General features: G+C 38.1%; 1 protein-coding gene across 4 annotated transcripts in view; it reads right to left on the reverse strand.

Moving 5' to 3' along the window:
- stk32a (serine/threonine kinase 32A) overlaps positions 1–20,965 on the reverse strand; it is a 136,966-nt gene that overhangs the window by 80,131 nt on the left and 35,870 nt on the right. For all 4 annotated transcript variants that reach the window (XM_057820517.1, XM_057820514.1, XM_057820515.1 and 1 more), the window contains 2 exons: positions 12,328–12,383; positions 3,768–3,919 (listed from right to left, as the gene is read on the reverse strand). In XM_057820517.1, coding sequence (XP_057676500.1) covers positions 3,768–3,919; positions 12,328–12,383 — 208 coding nt within the window. The remainder of the gene's footprint in view (positions 1–3,767; positions 3,920–12,327; positions 12,384–20,965) is intronic.

The following is a 20,965-nucleotide window of genomic DNA, read 5'->3' on the forward strand; positions in this document are numbered from 1 at the left end:
ATCCAATCTTTAGTTTGAAGTGACAAGTTGGTTTAAAACAATTGGACGAATGTGATGCAACACCCATTTGCATCAAGGTCGTCCATCTGGCACGTACCACTCCACAGTCACGACAGGACCATAGTTAAACAAAATGCAGCTCAAAAAGAACACAGATAAGAACAAAAAGTCCACCGCGGAGGACAGAATAAAAGAAAAGCCTAAGTGTGGCTCGCTGAAGCACATAAAAATCTGTTACATGAAATGACATTTTTCCACAGCCCCCTTCAATCTCCACCAGTGATGTGTTACAACACACTCAACTTTTGTTCAGAATTAGCTTCTTATCAATGGTTACGATTAGAGGAGTTCCAAAAAAATCGATTATTACATGCATCGTGATTCGACACATGACGATTTGATAACGATTCATAAAGGTTCAAAACCGATGATTTTCCCTCATAACTTTATGACACCCGCTCGTAGCGGAACGAAATTCAAAACACGTCTACCGCCCGGACACTGTTAATGGACGCACGCACAACGTTATGATGGATGCTCCCGGTTACTGTGAAAGAGATTTACTCCTTTTTAAAAGACTGCAAAATAAATTTGTGTATGAGACAGGCAGGTACAGAAGCGACCCGGCGGTTGCGCTCTTGTGTGCAAGTTTGTTTTTTTTTTTAGCGAGAGGGGAAGAGAGATACAGTAGTTCATTGCTCCTTGTCTTTCAGATGTCTAGCAGTAGTTTTAAGGCATTTCAATTGAAAAATGTCCTGAGTGTGTTGCTAAGACCTGTGTGCGTCTATAAGAAGTGAGTACACGAACCCTCTTGTACTGTTTAGCCTTTATTGTTGTTGTTTTTTAGATGTTTATAGTTAGCGCCGAGCGCTAAGATAATTAGCTAATTCGCTAACATGTATTTCATATGCAGAATGTGTAAAACCATGATTAAGTGCAGCGTTAACACTACAAACATGGGAAATAGTACAGAAATCTGTTGTGCCGACAGGCGTGTGTGCGCGTGGGCGGGCAGAGAGAGAAGAAAGTGCGCGCTTTAATGAGTGTTTGTGTGGCGATGTTAGAGGCTGCCGGACTTTTTTATGTGCTCGGCAATAAACGCCACAAGTTAAAAGTGACCAAGAGCAGTTGTGATTTCCACCTGTCACTCCATAAGTTACACAAGGGAGGTAACACTGTGAAAACAAAGTATATCTTATTTCTAAAGACACTTTGTTTGTGTCCAGAAAATGTGGAATTCATTCCACCAGTGTTAATTTTTAGTGAATTGTTGAGAGAATTAAGTACTCCCTTTAAAATGGTTAATGTTTTTTGCACTGTCTTGTACAAAATAAATAAATAAAAAAGCAGCTTAAAGGCAGCTTTTTGTAGTATGGACATGTTTTCATCATTCCTGTTGAATCATAGGGATATTTTAAATAAATAATGGACATAAATTTGTTTGGCTACTTGATTAATCAGTAATGTACGATGCATCAAAAATTGTGATAATCACGATAACCATGATCATCGTCAAATCCAAGATCATCGTTCAAAAATCGAATCGTAGCACCCTGAGTCGTAATCGAACCGAATCGTGGGGTGCTTAAGATGGCACACCCCTATTTACGATGCGCTTTGCTTTTCATTCGTGCAGCTTCACAGTTCTTTAAAAAGTGCGGACTGCGCTGTATCTCCAGAGTTGAGTTGACATCGTTCCGCTAGAGCAGTGGTTCTTAACCTTGCTAAAGGTTAAGAACCCCACAAGTTTAATATGTGCATTCACAGAACCTTTCAGAATTAGATAATAAAGCAATTTTTCAATTCAAAACCAATATATCTAAGCTAACAAGGTAATAACATGCTTCCTCTTTCATCCTACCCCAGACATGCTCAATGATGTTCATGTCTGGTGACTGGGCTGGCCAGTCCTGGAGGATCTTGATCTTCTTTGCCTTGAGGAACTTTGAGGTAGAGATTGAAGTATGCGATGGAGCACCATCCTGCTGCAGAATGTGTCCCTTTTTATGGTTACGAATGTAAAAGGTAGTTAAGATTTGTTGATATTTCAGACTATTTATGTTGCCTTCCACCCTGCAGATCTCTCGCACACCCTTATACTGGATGTAACCCCAGACCATGATTTTGCCACCACCAAACTTCACTGATTTCTGAGTGAATTTCAGATCCATGCGGCTCCAGTAGGTCTCCTGCAATATTTGTGGCGACTGTGGTGTAATTCAATGGAAGATTCATCTGAAAAATCCACCTTTTGCCACTTTTCCAGCGTCCATCCTTTTGACAGGCTATGGGCCTTGGCAAATGTCACACGTTTTTTTAATTGTCTGCACCCTGAGAGATAAATAGTCTGAAATATCAACAAATCTTAGCCGCCTCTTACATTCCTAACCATAAAAAGGGACAAATTCTACACCAGGATCCTGCTCCATTGCATACTTCAATCTCTACCTCAAAGGTCTTCAAGGCAAAGAAACAGTCAGACAGTGAAACAAATATATTTTTTGTTAGGTTTTGTGTTGTTTTTTTTCCGAGTGTGACTTGTCCCTGTGATTGCCTATTGATTTCACCTGTTGTACCTGCTCCTAGTGAGTCCTCCTGTATTACCCAGCTGTTCCTCGTTGTCTCGTTACCCCTTGTCTGCATGTGTGTGTATATAAGCACCCAGTTTCTTTTCACTCCTTGTTGTGTCATCGTCAAAGTGTATATGTCAATGCCCATGTGCTCGTCAGTGTTCTCAAGTTTTCTCCGTCCAAGTCCTTGTGTTCCTCGACGTAAGTTTTTGATATCAAGCCTTTTGTTAGTGACCTGAGTTTTGTTTGTTTCTGTGTTTTTTGGATCCCCACAATATTGGTTGATACTTTGTTTTTTGTTAGCCTTAATTAAATCATTTTGCACTGCCGGTCTGCCTCTCTGCTTACTTTTCCCTGCATTTGTGTTCACACAACCTGTCTGCCCGCGTTTTCCCTGACATTTTTGTACATTCACCATCATTTGGGAGGGTCTTAGCTTTCATATGAGCCATTTCTGAAACCAATTGAATAGTTAAAAGTCAGGTTATTAGCAATTGTTTCTACAAAATGGATATGCGACAAGACTTTTGTCAGGGACTGTAGACTGCAAAGGATTGAGGAGGTTATTCATTTTTATTCAGCCATGGAAGAGCGTGGGAGAAGTGTGTTCATCAAGAATTAATGAAGGTTTTCAGACAGAAAGGTTACAAGGCACACATATGAAGCAACTTCAACTTGGCGGGATTCCTACTGCTCGGTCCTCACGTTGAAATTTTGATGATCGCATTGCTTAAAGTAGTCTAATCGCGATGATTCACAATCTGAGTAAGGCTGTCTCTCTTAATTCGCCCAATGGAGTGAGGCAAATGGGATGCAGAAAGTTGAAGAAGCATGAGATTAGCAAGCAACTACACTTTTCCTTTCAGCTTCTTCAAAGGGACGGATGATGTGTGCGGCGGATTGTGGGTGTTCGTGACTCACTCGCTTCTAGACGGAGTGAACTGCCTTTTAATGGGTCATTTTCTCTTTTGAGATTGCCTTGATGGACAGTGTCGCTACAACAATACCTTCAAATGCTTGTTGTGGTTATGAGGGAAGGCAGTGAAAGTGGAAATCGATGACAAAAGTGCTTATGAAGGTTTTTCAAAAGGTTTTTTTTCTTCCCATATACAGTACGTACGCATCCATGAAACCCAACAGATTGACCGGAGACTCCATTATGAAACAAAACACAAGTAGAAAAATGAATGGGTTTACCAGATGTTCACCAGGAAGGGATGCTCCAGGTTCTGCATGATCTGCAGCTCTTTCAAGACATTCCTCACTTCGTTACGCTCCACACATTTCAGCTTATTCATGTACTTCATGGCGTACATTTTCTTCGTGTCTTTCTTCTGGACGATGCAAACCTGAGAAGAGTGTAACGCATTAATTGCCAAAAAATCGACAAATAATGAAATTAGTGCTGCAACGATTAATCGACTAACTCGAGTATTCGATTAGAATAAAAATATTCGAATTAAAATGTATTGCTTCGAGTAATCGTTTAATTAAAGTGGCATTGTAATGGTTTATTTTGAAAGTGTTTGCATTTAGTTTTATTGCTAAGGTTGGATACACTGCCCTCTGGTCTGCCACATTTCACATGGCTGAATACAACTGCTCCCTGTTAAGACCAACATAACCTAAGTTTTTGTTTGAGCTAATGTTTTTTAATGGATTCATAATTTAGTTTATAGATATATGTAGCCGTTTTTTGTGGGAATATATGTCTGAACCATTTGTTAAGAGCATTGTAAAAAAAAAAAAGTTAGCATTTTATAGCATTTAAGCTAGCGGACTTTTGCTATGTAAATTAGATAATTGTTCTTTTGGTGTACTTAGATCCTCATTTATCAATTTTTTTTTATACCGTTTGAGGCTCAGCGCAGGTATTTTAATTTTTATTTCTCCCTTACCCGATTACTCGACTATTCGAACTAACTAGTTCATCGATTAATCGACTACTAAAATAATCGATAGCTGCAGCCCTACTTTAAAGTAGCTTGACAAGAATGGCAATTCAATTGAAACACATGGGAAAAACACCTAAATTTAAAGTGATTTGTGTTATCAAGCGTAATGGCATTTTTAGGTAAGAAATATATGTATTAGGGCTGTCATAATTATCGTGTTAACGAGCGGTAATTAATTTTTTAAAAATTAATCCCGTTAAAATATTTGACGCAATTAACGCACAAATGCCCTGCTCAAACAGATTAAAATGACAGCACAGTGAAAGCTATACTTGTTGTGTTTTTCGGAGTTTTGCCGCCCTCTGCTGGCGCTTGGGTACGACTGATTTTATAGGCTTCAGCACCCATGAGCATTGTGTAAGTAATTATTGACATCAACAATGGCGAGCGACTAGTTTATTTTTTGATTGAAAACTTTACAAATTTTATTAAAACGAAAACATGAAGAGGGGTTTTAATATAAAATTTCTAAAACTTCTAAAATTTATCTTTTAAGAACTACAAGTCTTTCTATCCATGGATCGCTTTAACAGAATGTTAATAATGGTAATGCCATCTTGTTGATTTATTGTTATAATCAAGAAATACAGCACTTATGTACCGTATGTTGAATGTATACATCCATCGTGTGTCTTATCTTTCCATTCCAACAATAATTTACAGAAAAATATGGCATATTGTATATATGGTTTGAATTGCGATTAATTGCGATTAATTAGGATTAATTAATTTTTAAGCTGTAACTAACTCGATTAAAAATTTTAATCGTTTGACACCTCTAATATCGTTTTTATAAGATCTAAAAGTTTTTTGAGTGAAAGCAGTGAATTGTTCTTTTTTTTTTTATTCTTGTCACATCTGAGAGGCTTTTTTCAACAATGTACATCGAAAATAAAGACATTGATTGACTGAAAATGGTTCAATATTAGATCAAATGTCTTGTTTTCTCATGTATATTTATAATTGTTCTTTATCCAAAAAAATTGTTTTATTCGATTACTCGATTAATCGATAGAATTTTCAGTCGATTACTCAATTACTATAATATTCGATAGCTCCAGCCCTAAATGAAATGAAATCAGTCACATTTTGTTTCTCCCTGACAGCTTTCCAAAATGTCTGACCTGTTTTGCCCCGACGGCTCTTATTTAGGGCTATCTGTCAGATAATGATGTTATTGTGGGCAGATGGATGGAGGTTAAGGGGTGAATGTTGCTTTCTCTGATGGTGTTTTATAAGACAAAATAGAAAAGCTCGGTATTCAAACGTGTGAAAAAGCTGCTGTTGAAAAACTGGTTCAGCTAGTTTGCTCTGGCTAAAGTACCCATCTTTAGTGGCACCTCTTTAGAAATTTAGCTCGCGATTGTCTGTACAGGTCCATTGTCTCCCTGAGCTGAATACTGAGTTCTTTCTAGGGGTATGACAAAATATCAAAACGGTGATATATCGTGATACTTTGTATCCCAAAAGGTTATCGATATTAGAGATGTGCCGATCCGATATTTGGGATCGGATCGGACGCCGATATGGGCAAAAAAATGCGCATCGCTATCGGATCGGCCAACACGGAAAAATTCCGATCCAGACTTCCGATCCAGTTCTTTTTTTCAAGTCTGGTCCGGGTCTTCCAGCGCACCGATTTACATAATCTATTCCAGTTTTTGCCTCGGTTTCCCTAAAATCCGGTCCGCATTTTACGGCACACCTTGAAAACACTACATTTACGTATATATATATTTTTTTTTATTATATCGTTTTCTAATTGTATTTAACGTTACAGACATAATATGTTTCACTCTTCCAGAGTCTTTAGTTTAGGCTTAAGGTAGGGTTATCAAATTTATCCTAATAACGGCGGTAATTATTTTTTTTAAAAAATGTATCACGGTAAAATATTTAACGCAATTAATGCATGCGCTGCACGACCCACTCACGCATTGTCGCGCTCAATCTGTAATGGTGCCGTTTAACCTATATAGAGAGATAAAAGGCAGCGTAAAATGAGTAGAGTGAATTTTGGCAGCCTTTGGAGCCTTTTTTTTAATTGGCTAAAGCCTTACAATCAGTGTTGTTAATTTTACTTTAAAAAAGTAATTAATTACAGTTACAAATTACTTCTCCCAAAAAGTAATTGCGTTAGTAACTCAGTTACCTGAATTTAAGAGTAATTAGTTACTTGGCAAAGTAACTAGTGATAATTTTCATGTTTTGTTTCTTTTTTCTCAAAAAAAAAAAAAAAAAAAAAAAAAGGTCACACAATGTGAAGTTTAAAGGGTTTTTGGGACAATTAGCCCTAGCCCAATTCTTTACCCTCCACTTAACTAGACACAAGGGTATTGCGATAACTAGATAGTAACCTTTGCTATGTGTGGAAGTCATTTAAAGTTGTGAATCAACCGTTAAAGTTGTTAAAATTGCTCCCGCTATTGCATTAGTTCCCTTCTGTCTACTTTCAACATGTGTAAGTTTTAAAACTGTTTCATCATTTCAAGATAGATTTAAGTCAAGATTTTGCCAATTTAGTACCATTTTAGATTAAAAAAAAAAAAAAAGTAGGTTCGCTAGGAAGGATCTCTACAACAGAGCCTTCCTAAGAGGTCTACGGCTTTAAGATGGCGGGTGTTTACTAACGCATGTAGTCCTTAAAACATGTTGCCAATGCAGCCGTGTCTGTCATTTGCATTTAGTTCTATAATATGTGATATCTACCGTATCATGTGGGTGTAGTTTGTAGGCTACAGTCAGGTATTATTGGTGCCACCTAGCATCGCATTTGCAATGGCGTCTTCCCCACTCCTGCTCTGCTCTCTCGTCTCCGTGAGTCCGTCTCTCTGACTTTTTTTATTCAACCAACTTAGTAACGCATCGTAACGCACGCCTTTCCCGCCTCAGTAACGGTAACGGCGTTGCCAAGATGAGAAAAGTAATTAATTAGATTACTCGCTACTGAAAAAAATAACGCCATTAGTAACACTGTTATATTGTAACGTCGTTATTAACAACACTGCTTACAATCCCTCTCCCTACGATTAGAAATATAATGGGAAGCAATGTGGGGAAGCAAGGTAGCAATTGATCTTTTTCTTAAACCTTATGTTATTTCCCAACCCAGAGAAGATATTCAATTGGTAGCACTCCGCACGGTCATGGTTCCACTTCCCATCGTGCATTTGGGCATGGCCTTCAGTATCATTTACTGAAAGCTCAACAAATACACTAGATGGCAATATTTAGTCACAATATACAAAGTCACAAGTCTTTCTATCCGTGGATCCCTCTCACAGAAAGACTGTGTACTGTATGTTGAATGTATATATTCGTCCGAGTTTTATTCATTTTTTTCTTAATGCATTGCCAAAATGTATATGATCGGGAAAAATTATCGGGAATGATTGGAATTGAATCAGGAGCAAAAAAAAAGCAATCGGATCGGGAAATATCGGGATCGGCAGATACTCAAACTAAAACGATTGGGATCGGATCGGGAGCAAAAAAACATGATCGGAAAAACCCTACAATTAACGCACATACTCCGCTCAGATTAAAATGACAGCAGTGTAATGTCCGCTTGTTACTTTTTTTTGTGTGTGTGTGTTTGGCGCCCTCTGCTGGCGCTCGGATCCAAATGATTTTATTTTACAATGAGTGAGCACGGTGTAATTATTGACATCAACAATGGCGAGCTACTAGTTTATTTTTTTGATTGAAAATTTTACAAATTTTAATAAAACAAAAACATTAAGAGGGGTTTTAATATAAAACTTCTATACCTTGTACTAACATTTATCTTTTAAGAACTACAACTCTTTCTATCCATGGATCGCTTTAAGAGAATGTTAATAATGCCATCTTGTTGATTTATTGTTATAATAAACAAATACAGTACTTATGTACCGTATGTTGAATGTATATATCCGTCTTGTCTTATCTTTCCATTCCAACAATAATTTACAAAAAAATATGGCATATTTTATAGATGGCTTGAATTGCGATTAATTGCGATTAATTACGATTAATTAATTTTTAAGCTGTAATTAACTCGATCAAAAATTTTAATCGTTTGACACCCCTAGACGAAACACCAGATTTGCAATTTTTTTCTCTGCGTTCTTCTCTTGCTTCCTTATTCTATGTTAGTCTATAAATAAATTCAAGGAAACCCTATTTGGCGAGACCTGAATTGGAAATCCATTAAGGACATGACACATCAGGGGTCTTACCGTCTTTTGACAGGGAGACTATAGCGTCAACCGGGACGTGCGACTGTGCTTCAAGCGTCAATAAGCCAGTGATTACTGCTATCTGCTATTTAAGAGAGTCTTCTGTAGAGCAGCTGGCACGGTTAATCAGCCAGACCCTGATCACATCACTCCCCCCATTGAGCAGCTTGCCATGTACCGTGATTAGACTGCTTATCTGCCGTCAGACAGAATGTTGATGCTGTGTACAGTTGGCCTATGCGCGCGCATTGTTATAAGTCATCGCACGTGCCGAAAAAAGCTGACGTGAATTATTACTCCGTACAATGGAGCTCTAATCAGCGGGATGGTCTCGAACAAATTAAAAAGAAGTGCTTTCTCCAGACTGTAAATAACGCTGGGTTGGTGCTGTACTGTTTATGACAGAATAAAAATGTTTTTACCGTCTTACATTTTGGCATGGCTAAAAAATTGCTCAATAAACAAAATTGCATGCCTGTGACAAGTGGTTTAGCAGTGTTGTTGTTGAGAAAAAAAAATTGTAAACACATTGATCAACTTCCCGAGACGTTTTTTTTTTTTTCAATTTTTGTGATAATTAAAACTAGGGCTGTCAAAATTATCGTGCTATCGGCGGTAATTATTTTTTTAAAATTAATCACGTTAAAATATGTGACGCAATTAACGCACATGCCCCGCTCAAACGGACTAAAATGACGGTACAGTGTAATGTCCGCTTGTTACTTGTTTTTGGTGTTTGGCGCCCTCTGCTGGCGTTTGGGTCCAACTGATTTTATGGGTTAGTACCATGAGTGCATGAGCATGAGCATGGTGTAATTATTGACATCAACAATGGCGAGCTACTACCGTAACTTTCACACTATAAGGCGCACCTGATTATAAGCCGCCACCCACTAAATGTGACAGGAAAACGGCATTTGTTCACAGATAAGTCGCACTGGACTATAAGCCGCAGCTATCCTCACTGTATTATGGGATATTTACACCAAAAGATAATAACCGGTAACACTTCATTAGATAGCGGCATCATACGACGGTCAGAAGACAAAATGAACCACCATGAAGATTTGAACCAATTGTTTGCTAAGCTTCATTGCTTCAAGAAGCTTCATTTGGCCATCACTGCTCCCTTGGGGGAGACAGTCAATCTTTTATGCCACCTGCTGTCAACACTGTTGTTGTCCAACATGCCTCCTAGCATGCATTGCAACGCTACAATTATAAATAACGATCAAAATTCATGTTCTGTGCTAAATATTTCTTCAGTTACTGTTCCAATTGTTTCATTAATTGCTAGTTATGGTATTAGTTTGAACGGATTGGACGTCTATGGCGGTCAATGGAAACCAACTTGTTTAATTAAGGGGCATTTCAGGTCATTTGCTGTTGATTTTCAGAGACTCCCTGTTGATTTTGTGGCATTTCTGGGTCACTTGCTGTTGATTTTGGGTTACTGAACATAAAGTGACACAGGAATGAATAGGCACAGACTCAAATTCAACTGGAAGCAACCTGTAAATGCCCCAAAATGAACGCAAGGTGACCGGTAACTGGGTGCGAACGCTCTGGTTTCGAATTAACGAACGTTTATTCGCCCCTCCCAGTCCAAACGGATTGGGCGTCCACCATCTAGCACCATCAATGGCAGCCATTGAGTTAACAGAGACATTTTCTTGTAAAAGATTTTGGTAGCAACTTGCTGGTTCCTTCTTTTAAACAGTGACACCTTTTTAAAACGATACATCAATTCTTGGCATGAGCATATCGATAACCTCTCGGAACAAGGGCGTAGGTTTGCACAGGGAGGGTAGGGACCAAACACTACCAGCTTGGATGCTCAAATCGTCCCCACCAACTTTTAACCAACCTTATTTTCATTATATAATGTGTTATATAGGTCATTTTGGATTGTCTTCCCATATTTTGTAATGATAGAATTGACCCTCCCATTATTTAGTGAAGTATTTTTAATATTTTCACACTTACATTTACCCCTTTTTCACTTGCTAAATATGCCAGTCCATGTTTTTCACAGTACAGAATTACATGTTGACGTGCCGCCTCCTCCGCCCGCTTCGAAGAGGAGGAATATTAGAAGTTTTTTTTCAGCCAGCAGTCGCTGTAAGTAATGTTACGTCATTGTTGTGAAGGTGAGAACGCACCATTAATTTTGCTTCTGAAAGTCTGACCTGCATCACAGTTTAGCATTACCATTACATTAAACTGTGTGAACTTGCTAACCTGAGTAGGAAGCTGCTTAGGAGAAGTGTCCTCCTGTATGTTTTTTCCTACTATGTTAACCTTAATTAAACTGTGAGAAATGTAAAAAGTAATTGTTGTGAAGATGAGAAACGCACCACTAATTTTGCCTCTGAAAGTCCGACCTGCATCACAGTTTAGCATTACCATTACATTAAACTGTGTGAACTTGCTAACCTGAGTAGGAAGCTGCTTAGGAGAAGTGTCCTCCTGTATGTTTTTTCTACTATGTTAACGTTAATTAAACTGTGAGAAATATAGTAAATTTTGCTCAGCGCAACAGATGTAAATAACAATCAAAATACGTTCTTAAATGTTCTGTACTAATTATTTTTCAATTGCTGTTCCTGTTGTTTAATTAATTGCTAGTTATTGTATTTGGTAACACTTTATTTGACAGTGGCGCCATAAGACTGTCATTAGACAATTCGACATAATTATGACATGACACTGTCATAAGCATTAACAAATGCTTATAACAGTTATCATTTAGTTTTATTCGGCAAATTATCTCACTTTGAATGGATTTAAAAGATCCAAGCTGGACATAATTTGCTGGATGACACTTAATGACATATGTCATAAGCATTCAGTAATGCCCAAGATAGTTTCATGTCATAACTATGACAGTGTTATGACAGTCTTATGACGCCGCTGTCAAATAAAGTGTTACCAAATACCATAACAATCAATTAATGAAACTGGAACAGTAAATGCATAAATAATTAGCACAGAACATAATTTTTGATTGTTACTTACATCTGTAGTGCTGCAATGCATGCTAGGATGCATGTGTTGCCAATTAACCCAATTAAATAAACAAATAAGCCGCACTGGACTATAAGCCGCAGGATTCAAAATCAACGGAAAAAAGTAGAGGCTTATAGTCCGGAAATTACGATAATTTATTTTTCGATTGAAAATTTTACAAATTTTAATAAAACGAAAACATTAAGAGGGGTGTTAATACAAAATTTCTATAACTTGTACTAACATTTATCTTTTAAGATCTACAAGTCTTTCTATCCATGGATCGCTTTAAGAGAATGTTAATAATGTTAATGCCATCTTGTTGTTTTATTGTTATAATAAACAAATACAGTCCTTATGTACCGTATGTTGAATGTATATATCCGTCTTGTGTCTTATCTTTCCATTCCAACAATAATTTACAGAAAAATATGGCATATTTTATAGATGGTTAGAATTGCGATTAATTACGATTAATTAATTTGTAAGCTGTAATTAACTCAATTAAAAATTTTAATCGTTTGACAGCCCTAATTAAAACTTTTCTATTAAAAATGCAAAAATTGAGCTTACCTTTCCAAAGCTTCCTTTTCCTATTGCTCTGAGGATCTGGAAATTGTCAAAGTTGACTGTGTGGAAAGATAAGAAGGACTGGAGTTAATTGAATGATCACTGCAATTTTTATTGTCACATTAAAAACAATCTGAGAATTAAAGGGAAAAACAAAACTTTATATCCCAACAGAAATGCGAGCATTTCAGATACCGTAATTTTTGGACTATAAGGCACACCTGACTGTAAGCCGCCACCAGAGTTGGGTAGAATGGCCAAAATTTTTACTCAAGTAAGAGTAGTGTTACTTCAAAATAACATTACTCAAGTTAGAGTAAAAGTAGTCATCCAAAAAATGTACTCAAGTACAAGTAAAAAAGTCTCCAGTGAAAAGAATACTCAAGTAATGAATAACATTTTGAGTAACTGCTTAATTTTTTATTTATTTTTTAAACATTTTTTAACACAATATAAATATATCATTAAATTAACACGAGAACTACAGTGGGTTTTGGTGCTCCCTAACCCTTACCAATGGTGTCCCTTTTTTGGGACGTTAGTCCAATGTGTTTTTTGGTGCTCCCTAATGTTACCAATGGTGTCCCTTTTCGGGACATCCTGGGTTTCGCCCAACCCCCTCAACCTTCCTGAGTCAGGCTACTTTTTCTACGAAGGAAGGTTTCGCCCAACCCCCTCAACCCTCCTGAGTCAGGCTACTTTCTCTTTACTTGCAAATTCAGCTCAACCTTCCTGAGTCAGGCTACTTTCTCTTTACTTGCAAATTCAGCCATTAACTGAGGAGGGGGTTGGGCGAAACCTTCCTGAGTCATGCTACTTTCAGACACTGTTACTTCTTACTTGACACTAAACTGCTAAACTTCTGAGGATATTTTAATAATAGAATTTTGATAATTTTATTTTCTTCGGATGTATTTGTTTGAATACCCTCGACATGTTAAAAAACTTTTTTGAAAAGATCAATTAATAATTTGCTGTGGATATACATTAATATACTTAGATATTTAGAAATACTGCAACTAAGCACACCAAGCAATAGTGGTAACAAGAAAAGCACCTCGCATGAAATTGCTGGGAAAAAATATGCAAGATTAGTAAATACCACTCTTGGTTCAGAAACAAACTATCATTCAGGTTTCATACAATGGTGTAAATATTACATTTAATTTGAAACCAAATTAAACTGAACTAGTGCTCCACAACTATGTGCATGTGTTGTGGACCCTTCCATTAGTTACAAGTTCTTGTTTAGTTTGCTTTGCTTAAATTAAATGAAACAAGCTTGATACATCCAAATAATATTCTAACAGCTGATGACAAGTATTATCTACTCTCAATGTGTTTTCTTCAGTCAGAAAGGTAATAGTTAAAAAAGATTAATCATGATAAAAAAGTGCACTAATTAGGGGTGTAATAAATAAAAAATCGACACCACTAATTGTAATGTTAGTTCATTGTTCATTGTGTTTCTTCATTTGTAATGTTTGTTTTGTTTTTCCGTTTTGCTAAACTCACAAGTGCACTTTTTATCGTCGCTTTTGGTTACGTAACAACTGACTGAACGGACTTATGACGTACGTGAGTAAGTGCCTCCCAGAGTTCATCAACATTCTTGGGTTTCATCTTCCATGCTTCCTCTTTCATCCTACCCCAGACATGCTCAATGATGTTCATGTCTGGTGACTGGGCTGGCCAGTCCTGGAGGATCTTGATCTTCTTTGCCTTGAGGAACTTTGAAGTATGCGATGGAGCACCATCCCGCTGCAGAATTTGTCCCTTTTTATGGTTAGGAATGCAGCTAAGAATTTTTGATATTTCAGACTATTTATGTTGCCTTCCACCCTGCAGATCTCTCGCACACCTCATACTGGATGTAACCCCAGACCATGATTTTGCCACCACCAAACTTCACTGTTTTCTGAGTGAATTTCGGATCCATGCGACCAGGTCTCGTGGAGCACTGCTGCAGTGGAAAAAGATCAAGCTTCTTCAGGACTGGCCAGCCCAGTCACCAGACATGAACATCATTGAGCATGTCTGGGGTAGGATAAAAGAGGAAGCATGGAAGACGAAACCCAAAAATGTTGATGAACTCTGGGAGGCATGCAAGACTGCTTTCTTTGATGTTCCTGATGACTTCATCAATAAATTGTATGAATCCTTGCCGAACCGCATGGATGCAGTCCTTCAAGCCCATGGAAGTCATACAAAATGTTGAATTTGGATCTCACAGCACCGCTACTTAAGTTGCTTATGTTATGTAACATATTTTTGCATTTGAAGTACATTTATTGTTCAGTTTTCACACTACTTTCTGTAGGTGACAAAACTTTTGTCTTGCCAAAATTTGACCTTTATGTCTTCATTAAATTATGTCTTTTTTCAGTAAAACAGATTCAACATCATTTGGGAAGGTCTTAGCTCTCATATGAGCCATTTCTGAAACCAATTAAATAATTAAAAGTCAGGTTATTAGCAACTGTTTCTACAAAACGGATAAGCGACAAGACTTTTGTCAGGGACTGTAGTCTCCAAACCCACGTTTCTGAAATATTAGCTTTATCATCATTGTTGAGGAAAACAACACTGCAACAAATAGCATAACTAGCAATTAATGAAACTGAAACACTTACGAAATAATTAGCACAGAACATGAAATTTAAATGTCAATTAGCACAGAACATGAAGTTTAAAATGTTTTTTCAGATCCATGGTGCTGCATTGCATGCCGGGAGGCATGTTGTACGACAACAGTGTTGACAGCAGGTGGGAGCAGAGGTTGTCCGTCTCTCCCAAGAGAAGTTTACAGATTACATTGAGCAGTGATGGCCAAATGAAGCTTCTTGAAGCAATGAAGCTTTGCAGCCATGACATGAATATGCTTGTGTTGCTGTATAAACAAAATGCAACGAGTGCTATTATGGTTTATCTGCTATTCCTTTATATTTAGAAATAGGGTTGTTCCGATCATGTTTTTTTGCTCCCGATCCAATCCCGATCGTTTTAGTTTGAGTATCTGCCGATCCCGATATTTCCCGATCCGATTGCTTTTTTTCCTCCCGATTCAATTCCAATCATTCCCGATAATTTTTCCCGATCATATACATTTTGGCAATGCATTAAGAAAAAAATGAATAAAACTCAGATGAATATATACATTCAACATACAGTACATAAGTACTGTATTTGTTTATTATGACAATAAATCCTCAAGATGGCATTTACATTATTAACATTCTTTCTGTGAGAGGGATCCACGGATAGAAAGACTTGTAATTCTTAAAGGATAAATGTGACTTTGTATATTGTGACTAAATATTGCCATCTCGTGTATTTGTTGAGCTTTCAGTAAATAATACTGTAGCCATTTAACTGTTCTGCCCAAATGCATGACGGGAAGTGCAACCATGACTGTGCGTAGTGGCACCAATTGATATATCTTCTCTGCGTTGGGAAATAACATAGGATGTTAAGAAAAAGATCAATTACCACCTTTCTTCCCCACATTGCTTCTCACGATATTTCTAATTGTTGAGAGAGGGATTGTAAGGCTTTAGCCAATTAAAAAAAAGGCTCCAAAGACTGCCAAAATTCACTCTACTCATTTTATGCTGCCTTTTAGCTCTATGTACGGTTAAAACGGCGCCTTTATAGATTGAACGCGACAATGCGTGAGTGGGTCGTGCAGCGCATGTGTTAATTGCGTTAAACGTGATTAATTGAAAAAAAATTAATTACCGCCGTTAACGCGCTAAGTTTGATAGCCCTACTTTAAGCCAAAACTAAAGACTCTGGATGAGTGTAAGACATTTTGTCTGTAACGTTAAATACAATTACAAAACGATTTAATTAAAAAATGTATATATTTTTTAAAAAAAAGGCATGTCCGATATTTTTTTGCCGATTCCGATACTTTGAAAATGACGTGATCGGGACGCCGATCGATCGGGACATCTTTATTTAGAAACAATAGCTTCTACAGTGTTTTGGCAAAATATGGTACACGTTCGCCTAGATCTTCTAGTCACCCAGGGCCGTGCCTGACTAAACATTGTCTTTCCCTTATAGATTTAATGTGTTCTTGGACCAACTCTACTCTGACTCACACGTATTTGCACCTAGTCTACATCACTCTCTGTCCATTGACCAGCAGCAAGTACTGCCATTTGGATGAGCTGTTTGTTTCCAGTTACCGTGACAACAAAGGGAATTAGATTTCCCCCCCTTTGCGTTTCCTCTGAGAATTGAACAGCCTGACATACTCATTTGACCGTGCTCTTATCTACACGCAGTCCAAACACATTTATTGGCTTTGACAGTTAATATTTTGAATCAATTCACGTTCTCTTCTCTTACCAATCCGATTTAGAGTGTGTCCTCAACTTAATTCAATAGGAATCACAAGAGGCCGGATTTGCAATTAATATCTACTAGCACATGCGCACATCGCCGTTTTCGTTTTCCCATTGAGCTTTTTGGAGATTCTCTGCTTGATGGCTTTTTCAAAAGACAGCTGAGCCCCGCGCATGCAAGTGGAAGTATGGAATGATTGTCATACTGTTCTGCGAAATGGATTAATACGCTATGTTTAAAGAACAACTCATGAGTATCAAAGCGTATAATTACTGCAATCTATACACAATTGTAATTGACACACGGACACTGAGTGTGGAAACCATTAAACTGAGGAACTCATTTTCTTGTCAATTTGAATTTGATTGACACATGGTAATCACGTGGAATGAGAAAATCTCACTGGATCTGACAGGCTGTCAGCAGAAGTGAAAAACGATTTCCCTTTGTACATAAGTAATCCCTTTTGTTTTATCACCATTCACAAACCAAGATATTGGACCCAGGCATGTGCCAGTATGAGATTCTGACGGTATGATAACTTTAAGCCAAAATATCACGGTTTTGCAATTACAGCTCGAAAATGCTTTACTTTGAGATACAGTGGGGCAAATAAGTATTTAGTCAACCACTAATTGTGCAAGTTCTCAAGTTGTTTGATTTTTAAAGAATTTATTTGCAAATCATGGTGGAAAATAAGTATTTGGTCAATACCAAAAGTTCATCTCAGTACTTTGTTATGTACCCTTTGTTGGCAATAACGGAGGCCAAACGTTTTCTGTAACTCTTCACAAGCTTTTCACTCATTGTTGCTGGTATTTTGGCCCATTCCTCCATGCAGATCTCCTCTAGAGCAGTGATGTTTTGGGACTGTCGTTGGGCAACACGGACTTTCAATTCCCTCCACAGATTTTCTATGGGGTTGAGATCTGGAGACTGGCTAGGCCACTCCAGGACCTTGAAATGCTTCTTACGAAGCCACTCCTTTGTTGCCCTGGCTGTGTGTTTGGGATCATTGTCATGCTGAAAGACCCAGCCACGTCTCATCTTCAATGCCCTTGCTGCTGGAAGGAGATTATCACTCAAAATCTCTCAATACATGGCTCCATTCATTCTTTCCTTTACACAGATCAGTCGTCCTGGTGCCTTTGCAGAAAAACAGCCCCAAAGCATGATGTTTCCACCCCCATGCTTCACAGTGGGTATGGTGTTCTTCGGATGCAATTCAGTATTCTTTCTCCTCCAAACAAGAGAACCTGTGTTTCTACCAAAAAGTTCTATTTTGGTTTCATCTGACCATAACACATTCTCCAAGTCCTCTTCTGGATCATCCAAATGCTCTCTAGCGAACCGCAGACGGGCCTGGACGTGTACTGGCTTCAGCAGGGGGACACGTCTGGCAGTGCAGGATTTGAGTCCCTGGCGGCGCATTGTGTTACTGATAGTAGCCTTTGTTACTGTGGTCCCAGCTCTCTGTAGGTCATTCACTAGGTCCCCCCGTGTTATTCTGGGATTTTTGCTCACCGTTCTTGTTATCATTTTGACGCCACAGGGTGAGATCTTGCAAGGAGCCCCAGATTGAGGGAGATTATCAGTGGTCTTGTATGTCTTCCATTTTCTAAAAATTGCTCCCACAGTTGATTTCTTTACACCAAACGTTTTACCTATTGCAGATTCAGACTTCCCAGCCTGGTGCGTGGCTACAATTTTGTCTCTGGTGTCCTTCGACAGCTCTTTGGTCTTGGCCATAGTGGAGTTTGGAGTGTGACTGACTGAGGTTGTGGACAGGTGTCTTTTATACTGATAATGAGTTAAAACAGGTGCCATTAATACAGGTAACGAGTGGAGCCTCATTACACCTCTTTGACAGCAAGAAATCTTGCTTGTTTGTAGGTGACCAAATACTTATTTTCCACTCTAATTTGGAAATAAATTCTTTAAAAATCAAACAATGTGATTTTCTGTTTTTTTCCCCCACATTCTGTCTCTCATGGTTGAGGTTTACCCATGTTGAAAATTACAGGCCTCTCTAATCTTTTCAAGTAGGGGAACTTGCACAATTGGTGGTTAACTAAATACTTATTTGCCCCACTGTATGTATCTCTTTCCAATGCTAAATCTGAATAAATACAGTGAATACACACAATTTATTTTTTTTTGGGGGGGGGGGGGGGGGGGGGGGGCTACTTCGCAGTTTTTCACTTATTACGGGGCGTCCTGGTCCCCATTAACCATGAAAAATGAGGGATCACTGCATCGATAAAATGATAGCAGCACAAACGAAAATTTTAACAGCACAAACTAGCACAAACAAAGCATAAACGATTGACAGAATATTGAGCTAGTTTATCAAAATGGGGGCTGGTTGACCTCAATTGACCTGTGAAAGAATTATAAATATCATAAAACAATAGCAGCACAAACAAAACTTTTTACAGCACCGACAAGCGCAAACGAATGACATCATTTTTATATAAACTTACATCAGATGGGGGGCCAACTTCACGTGGGTTGTAACACCTTATGTTATGTTTCGCCGCACACACTAAAATGAAACTATTGGACCCCATTCTAATAGTACAAAATAGTTTGAGGATGAGAATATTACTTGTCAAAAGAAAAATTGGTAACGCTTTGACAGTGGGTTCCTAAGGCTGTCATAAGACGACACTGTCATGAGCATTAATGAAAGCTAATGAGAGGTCATTAAAAGTCATCCGGCAAATTATGTCATTAACTCCATTTATGTCCAGTCCACATCTTTTACATCCATTCAAAAGTTACATAATTTGTCTTAAAAACCCACTGTCAAAAAAAGTGTGACTGAAAAATTGAATATTTTTCCACAAAGAACTGAAAAAGTTGGATTCTTTTTCCCTGTTTGAACCCTATACAGCTTTTAAAAAGCCAAGAGCAAACATCAGCCCTCACATCGTGGCTACAACAAAGGCAACAAAGCCCACGGGCCCATGTGGCTGAGCAAAGTGAATAAGGGAAGATCAACAGTAAACAGGCGTTTTAAGCACAGTCGCCTGGTTACACAAGGTGGAAAATGAATGCAGAGCATAGGGAATAAAGAAATCATCCTCAAAGGAGAGCGATGACATGTCCTAGCAGGGTCCCTGTCAAGCACACGCTTTTGTTTGGATCAATTAATAGGACTTCAGCATTGGCTTCTTCTGCCTAGATGCTAGCGAGGAAAACATTCTCGGAAGGTATGCTTTAACACAGGGACTGAGCAGAAAGATAAAACCGATATCCTAGTGGTCATTTGATTTAAACAAAACAGAATTTTTTTTTTTCAATTTTTACTTTGATTTTGTCAAGCTTTAGCATAAAATATTGTCTTCAGTAACCAAAAATCTGGAGAAATGCACCCGCAGTTCTCAAATTTTTTTACACCAAGTATCATTTTCAAAAACAAGTTGCTCCCAGGAGAGGAATTTAGGGGGGCGCTGGAGGTGCGACTGCACCTGGACCTGTTTGCTGGCGTAAAGTGGGCGTGGTTGGGTGAGAGGAGGGTCATACAGAAAGGTAAGATGGTGCGCGGAGCTGTAATATAGTCAGTGCTTAATATGTAAATCATAAGGTGCCGGAACGCAATGTACATACTGTATGACAGCGCAGACGAGACAGACACAGGTCCCGGAACATACGCAGAAAATGGTGCTGAAAACAAAACGCAAATACCCACTTGCCATGCCGTGGGACTTTTCTTTTTTTTTTTTTCTTTCCTTTGTGCTTTTCTGGCTCGTTTTGAATCATCTCCCTTCTTTTTTGAAAAAAGGCAGTAAATGCAACTGTCCTTTTGGCATGTTTTAATACCGTTTAATCCGGGCTGCTTGCTCCCCAGATTTGTTGATCCAGCTTTTGCATCAACAAATCTCTGACTCTTTCAAATGACGTTAAATTTTCATAAACAACATGCAATTCTTGGGATTTGTTCTGTAAATGAATTTATGCATATTACTAGGGTTGTTCCGATCATGTTTTTTTGCTCCCGATCCGATCCCGATCGTTTTAGTGTGAGTATCTGCCGATCCCGATATTTCCCGATCCGATTGCGTTTTTTTGCTCCCGATTCAATTCCAATCATTCCCGATAATTTTTCCCGATCATATACATTTTGGCAATGCATTAAGAAAAAAATGAATAAAACTCGGACGAATACATACATTCAACATACAATACATAAATACTGCATTTGTTTATTATGACAATAAATCCTCAAGATGGCATTTACATTATCAACATTCTTTCTGTGAGAGGGATCCACGGATAGAAAGAC

This window comes from Corythoichthys intestinalis, chromosome 18 (genome assembly GCF_030265065.1).
Source record: "Corythoichthys intestinalis isolate RoL2023-P3 chromosome 18, ASM3026506v1, whole genome shotgun sequence".
NCBI lineage: Eukaryota > Metazoa > Chordata > Actinopteri > Syngnathiformes > Syngnathidae > Corythoichthys > Corythoichthys intestinalis.